The sequence below is a fragment of the Amborella trichopoda genome, chromosome 2, assembly GCF_054954075.1.
Source record: "Amborella trichopoda isolate Santa Cruz 75 chromosome 2, AtrichopodaSantaCruz75HAP2 v2.0, whole genome shotgun sequence".
NCBI classification, from domain to species: domain Eukaryota; kingdom Viridiplantae; phylum Streptophyta; class Magnoliopsida; order Amborellales; family Amborellaceae; genus Amborella; species Amborella trichopoda.
The window spans coordinates 59,603,890-59,610,820 of record NC_142337.1 but is presented as its reverse complement, the minus strand read 5'-3'; the positions used below and the strand labels follow the sequence as shown (position 1 = coordinate 59,610,820).

Below are 6,931 nucleotides of genomic sequence, written 5' to 3'. Positions count from 1 at the left end.
GTCAACAGACTTGGGCCAAGGCTACAACAGGTCAGGCAGTATTTTCTATTTTTATATTATGTTTGATATATTTGGTTTGGCCCGGCCCATCCCAGACCACGACTGACCCGACCCATGCATGGCCAATTGCTAGCCTCACGACCAACCTGAGTAGATGAAGTATTGGGAGCTGTACACATGCGTACATGAGCATGTGCACGCACCCACGCATGAGTATGTGCATGCGTGATAGGAAGAGCACCATGTTGGAAGCTAGGACTAAACATCCTAGAAGTCGAGAATGTTACTAGCAAGGAGGAGTTGTATGGCATTTCCCAAAAATCAAAGAACACAAAGTTACCAATATTTCTGATAATGAGTTGTATGTAAGTGCAAAACAATCAAGGGGGCAAGAAATCCCAGTCTCTCTCAAAAGTTTTTATGAACTACATCGCTCTTACACTGGGGCACCTCAGTGTTCCTAACCCACGGTTATGGTGAAGAAATAGAGCTTCCATATGACAGCCAGGGCAGCCTGTATCAAAAAGATCCCCGCGACAAGCAAGAACCATCTTTCTCCGGCTGACATAATGTGGGTTCGAAGATTGAGAGCCACAAAACTCGCTGACATGAATCCCGTGACACCAGCAACAACCCATCTGAACAATTCCAATGGAATGATCGACAAACACTGGAAACCAATATCGGCAAAGTGAGATCCAAAATATGCAAGAGAGAGAGAGAGAGATAGAGAGAGAGAGAGAGAGAGAGAGAAGAGGGGGGGAGAGATTACATATGTCAATGGCATGAGCGATCACATACATCAATGAAATTATGAAAACTTACTGAGGCGGGGATGAATACAAAGAGGGAGTATCCATAGAGGCACCAGAGTTGGACGAGGCCGGAGGGCGCTGAGAAGTATTTGAGGATGACATACAAAAGAAGGGGAACAATGGTGACGTAGCCATAGAATAAGCCAGCCGACCATGTGACCAGGTTTATGTCATAATTCCATTCCTTTTTATTGAGCTTGTGAGCCAAATACGTAATAAATGTGCCGATGGATGCTGCCACAAATATCAGAGAGGTGCATATCCAGAATGGTCCATACCTGTGACCAACCCATGAATACTTACTGAGTTCTAAACAGGCAACACAAGTAACTTAGCAATTGCACCAATCTCCTTCCCTCTCTGCTGCCCCTCTCTTTCTCTCTCTCTCTCTCACACACACAAAAAGATTTGCAAAGAAAGACTCTTCATGAGAAGCAGTTTAGAAAATTACGTTTTTAAACAATATATACCACCAGTCCACAACATATTTAACATGGACAACCTAGACGACACAAATGAAAGAGGGTTGCACTCCCAACAAATAGTTATCCCCTTCCGAAGAATTGGATCAATGATCCCATTAGTGTCTCTAAGCATATTACAGAAAGACAAGTTTAGTGATTCAGTAATTTCAACACTGGATCCACCAAGCTCAAAGTCTACCGACAGTTTTCACATTGGGTGCACACATATTAAACTACTCTGAAATTTTATACATTCTCTACCTCTACAATAGGTAGTTTTTACTATGATTCAATGGACCGAGACATCAAAGTCCACTGCATTGTGATACAGTTTCTCTTGAATTATGATGCAGTGTCTCTATATATCTGAGGCAGTATTATTATGAACAAGTTCTGTTCATATTCATGCATACTTATGGACAAGGAAAAAAAGGAAAAAAAAAAAAAAGTACCTGCTTATGCACAAAACTCTCAGGTAATTTGCAACATTTATCTATGTTAAGCAGTTTCTTTTAGACCCTTATTCTTTTCATTGTAAGTATGTACAGGAATCCTCATCTTCAAAAAAAACAAAAAAAATATGTACAGGAATCCCTATAGTTTTACATGATAAAGTCAAACCCATCAAGAAGTATTTTGCTATAACAGTAACATTCAGATGAGCGTTTGGATCTTCAGATGTTACTGCAACCATGAGAGAATGACTGAACCAGGAAGAACGGTTGGCTCATGCAGCCAATTATAATTCATTTATCAAGATACATCAAGGACAAAATTTCCAATAACCCTCATGAGAAAATTTTGAAATTCATAAGACAATCTCATTTGCCTTAAAGACCAGTAATAATTTGAACATGAAGTAAAGGTGCTAGACAAACTATAGAAACTTTATTCTTTTCATCTCAAATATCAAATTCTTGATATGTATCCTCAATAGAGGAGTAAGACGAAATGTGTAAAAAAATTATAAACAAGAAACACACTTATCTAGTTGAGAGATGCTTGATTTCAGCAGATTACATCAATAAATTTGAAGGTCGAGATGATTAATAGGTCCCTCAAATCAACCCATCAAGCATGGTTGCAATGAAAAAAGAAAATCATGACAGAAAGAAGCAGATATTTAAAATTCTAAATCAATCCAAAGAAGTTGAAAATTTCAAATAAATCCAACCACTCCCTCATGCTAGTGATATAATAAAGAACTTCTAATAAATCAGATGCGTTTGTTCTAAACTTATTTACACGAATGTGCATTGATTTCATATGGATTTACATAACTATAATGCTTATTTTAAAACTGAGTTTCTCCTTTTATGTTAAATGGATAATAGCAAATAGAAAACTACTAGATCAGTGTCCTAAATAAGCAAAGAAAACATATTAAGCTCAATTACAATTACTCTTTATTACCCTTTCAAATAAACAGTGATGCCTGGATAGGGCTATGGATAAAATCATAGAAATATGACATCAGTTACCTATAATTTCCCCAACGCTCTTATAGCATCAGACTCAGAGATGGCACCCATTTTTCAAGCATCCCAGCTACAAATGTTGAAAAACATAATAAGCAAGGAGCTGCGGCATTATATGATGGATATCTGTAGGACATGTTATATTTTCTTTTCATGTAATGCAACTAAAAAGCCTTAACTAAAGGTTGGTAACGGCTCTACTTAAATATTTTTCTTGGTCCCATGGACTAATCATAATGTTGTTTTATCTTATTTCAAAACTGATGTTTCAATGTGGTATGGTTCTTTCAGAAATTTAAAAAACTAGATGTTGCACAGATCTTTAGGACATGCTAGTACTTCAGACTGTTTTCTTAGTTTGCTTGACATAACTTGATGAGACATGTGGCAAGCAGTTCTCAGCTTGATAAATATCAGAGTAGCACATGTACCCATTCTAAGCTCAGGAAGCAAACCACTTTACCATAAAATATTAGAATTGATCATGCTACATGTTCCTTTCGATATTATCATTTGGTTTTTTTAAGTACAGATTCATGTGCATTTCTGAAGCTTGTTAACAACTAGCTAGCTTCAAAGCTTATAGGTGTGTCAAAATATAGTAAAATATCAATGGCTGATTATCAAATAAAAATAAAAAAAGGCAAAAGAATGATAGAGCATAATATTCGGAGAGGTGGGAAAAGTTTCTTAGAAAGTTTGGTTTGGTCGCAATACTGCTAACTAGAGTTCACATCCTCACCCTCTGCCAAATAGATTTTAGTGAAGGATGCCCAAACATCTGGGAAAAACAAATGCTATTATCCCTTAAATTCTATGTTCCTCATAATTTCCGAGGTAACGTTGGCATCACTACACTGTACCATAATTAGAGCCAAGTTGTGTTCACAATTATATCACCACTTCAGCTCCTCACTAGCAATCAAATGATTCACGGTGGTTTCAAAATATTTATTTTCCATATTAGGGATAACATGTATCATGAGATATTCTAGATCAAGACATTCTTGGTTTGGACTGGGAGAGACTAGGGATGCAATTGCCCTGTGCCCAGGCCTAGCCCATTAAGCTAACAGGCCTTAAGCCTGATGGTCACTATGAGGGGCCCATTACTGGCCCATGTGGGTCTCGACCCTTTGAGGCCCATAAAGGCCATCCCGGCCCATTTGGACCTCTATTAAACTGAAAGATCATATGATAGGGACCTGTTAGGCCTTCATGAACCCTGCCAAGCTAATGCATCTCATCCAGGAAGGCCCAGCCTGAAAGGCCCTATGAAGCGGCCCCATGGGTCTTCAAGGCCTGTTAGGTCGCCCTGGCCCATTTTCACCACTAGGGGAGACTTAGGCCCCTTTGCAATGACCATCTATTAACAAAAAAATTGCTGCCCATTTTGGAGCTAGAAAGAAATAGCTTGCTCCATAGCTGTTTCCTTTAAGACAACATAAATAATTAAATCCCTCTTCAAGAATAATCCTCTTGTATCACTGTTTTCCAAACACATTTTCTAGGGTTTTGGATAACGCTGAGCCACTATTTAAATCATGGCGCATTCCAAGTATCGCTTCTAGGTACACGTTATCTAATGTTTTTTCTTTTTTTCTCAAACTTGATTGAAGTGCACTATTCGCTAGAAAAACAGGTTTGCACCAATTTCATGATACTTTATGCTCGATTATTCTTTTCTTAAACCCCCATAGTGCATTTGAGAAAGGGTCAGAATCCCTTATTTTCATCAAATCTATGACATCGTGTCAGTGATATATGCTCCACGCTTTTGGGACTTCACTTGTACGCCCTTTCACATTATTGCAGACATGCAAAATGATGCTTAGTGGCATTTTGCGTTCTATTTGGAATGGGTCCCAACCCTTTCCATTCATAAGTAGTGTAATAGAACACCAGTGCTAATCCATTGCCTTCCTTACCCTATCCCACTCCAAAACAGAACCTAAGTTTCTCATTTATTCTTTAGATTGAACCTCCTTGATGTGATGTATAGATCACACGAGTTGAGACTATAAAGCTCAATGGAAAAACAATGATTCCCAGAATTGCAGAAGAAAGAAACAGAAAAAGAGCTGAGTGGGAAAACAAGGTTATATAGATTTATTTGGAATCTTGAAGGTCAAGATCTCCCTCAATGCCATGTTGGACTCATTACTGTACCTTCCCCAACAACTATTTGGAGCAGAAAATGCACAATGGAAGAAAACAAATATTAAAGTCTCTCCTATATTTCTAGTGCTATTCAAACTCAATTATTCCAACCTCAATTATCTAAAGAAGATAGAGGAACCTTAAAAGGTCATTTTCAAGCACAGGTTTTGCTTTTATCAGCTAGAGTATCATAAAAAATTAATCCTTGATGCAAGGAAACAGTAACCACGCTAGAGGATGCTAGCATCACCTTGAGCAATTAATGATGTTGATCTAGATTTCAATGAAATCCATAATCCACAAGTTCACAAATCCTACACATCACAGACACCCCTTCCAAGTCAAGAATTTTTTCCCTTCATTGATGAAGTGATTAATACTTTTGGGTAGTGCAAATCTTGGTGTTTCTGTGGCAAATGATTTATTCAAACAAAACTATAGATTTACATAAATGCAACTTGATCAACACAAGGTATCAACATCCATCTTTTGGCCTTCAAACATAAGACCTATTTTTCAAAGGCAACCACATCACAAACAATTCAAACTAAAAAATAAGCATACGTAGAAATCCAATGCAAGGATACTTCAGAGATGCGTAAATTCTACAAAGTATTTAAGATATCATTCACTAGCATACAATATGCATCTGAATGACTAGGAAACCATAAACAATGAACCGTACAATATGCATCAGAATGACTAGGAAACTGTAAACAATAAATAAATATGATGGAATCATATGGAAACACCGGTGAAAGACGCTAAAATCTTTGAGAAAATGTACTGAAATTGATAGAGCATAGAGAAAGAAGGGGAACAAATTACAAGTCTGGATTGTCAACAATCTTCTCTGAAAAGCTTCCCTTAAATGGGATAAGTGACTCCTTAATCCTTTCCAAAACATCAGAGGTATCAACATCAAAATAGGGTTTGTAAGCAGCAACTGTGAACATTCGCAGCCACCCACTTGGCTGACTCTCATTATTGGTATTTCCAGAAGCTGGCTTTGAAAACGTATCTGATAACATCCAAATCCAATTCCAGTAAAACACACAATTTGAAAACTAGGAAACGAAGAAAGAGGATAACTTGTTTGAATCGATAAAGGGACAATTATTTTCATAGGAACCTTAATGAACTCATAAATCTCCACATAAACTGGACCGAAAAATCGTATGTACTAGCAACCATAGATGATCAAATCAACCAAAAAATTGAACAAATAGAACTGTGAAAATAGGAAAAATGATTGTTACCATCTGCATCAGTAGGCGGACGAAAGGTGCCCGAGATCTTGCCTTGAGTTTCTGAAGGTGGAAATGTCTGAAGATTGGATTCTGTGTAATGGTAAAAAATAACCATGATCACCAAAAATTGAATTGCACATACCATGGATTCAATAATCAGTATTCTACCAAAAAGAAAAAAAAAACAGAATGGATTTCTTTGCATGCGTTAATGAAACTTGAAAATTGAGTTTGACACAAAAAGATTCAATAACCAGCATTCTAAAAGAAAAAGAAACAATTGACGTTCTTTCCATGCCACATTAAAAAGCGATTGCATTTTGCGATACCAAATAAAGCTAGAAGAATTTCAAAGACCGAAACTACGAGATTTCGATAATGAGAAAAAACCCCAATAAAATTCATATGCAACTAAGATTTCAGCTGAATTTTGAGATACCCTACAAAGTGAAATTGAAATTAATTTCCGATTCTCACCTGGAAACTTCAGCGCGACATGGTCTGGACTAGAAACGGCCTGTAAATTGAAGAAAGTGCCAAGATCTAATTAGCCCCACTTGAAATGAATTGATAAAGAAATAAGAGAGAAACCCAGAATACCAGAAAGTAAGCGGAAGCAAAAAAATGAATATATGATAAAAATGGAGAGAGAGAGAGAGAGAGAGAGCGAGAGAGAGAGAGAACTTGTGGGTCTTACGGGGACAGATCCGGGGATCTTCTGGTTGTCAATATTGGTATAACCACTGTTCATCATTTTGGCAATG

The 6,931-nt window shown here is 37.4% G+C and overlaps 1 protein-coding gene across 3 annotated transcripts; it reads right to left on the bottom strand.

Moving 5' to 3' along the window:
• Positions 1 to 326: 326 nt before the first annotated feature.
• On the bottom strand, positions 327 to 6,928 carry LOC18445076 (uncharacterized). 3 transcript variants are annotated; one of them, XR_016049837.1, is made up of 7 exons: positions 6,865 to 6,928; positions 6,645 to 6,684; positions 6,177 to 6,257; positions 5,746 to 5,938; positions 2,761 to 2,827; positions 826 to 1,093; positions 327 to 670 (listed from the first exon to the last, which is right to left on the bottom strand). XR_016049837.1 is itself a non-coding variant. In XM_006855222.4 (6 exons), the coding sequence occupies exons 1-6, from the start codon at positions 6,919 to 6,921 to the stop codon at positions 461 to 463; spliced, it is 849 nt and encodes a 282-aa protein (XP_006855284.1). In that variant the 5' UTR covers positions 6,922 to 6,928; the 3' UTR covers positions 327 to 460. The 3 variants fall into 3 exon arrangements, 1 of the variants encoding a protein (XP_006855284.1); XR_016049838.1 differs by lacking the exon at positions 5,746 to 5,938; XM_006855222.4 differs by lacking the exon at positions 2,761 to 2,827.
• Positions 6,929 to 6,931: the final 3 nt, after the last annotated feature.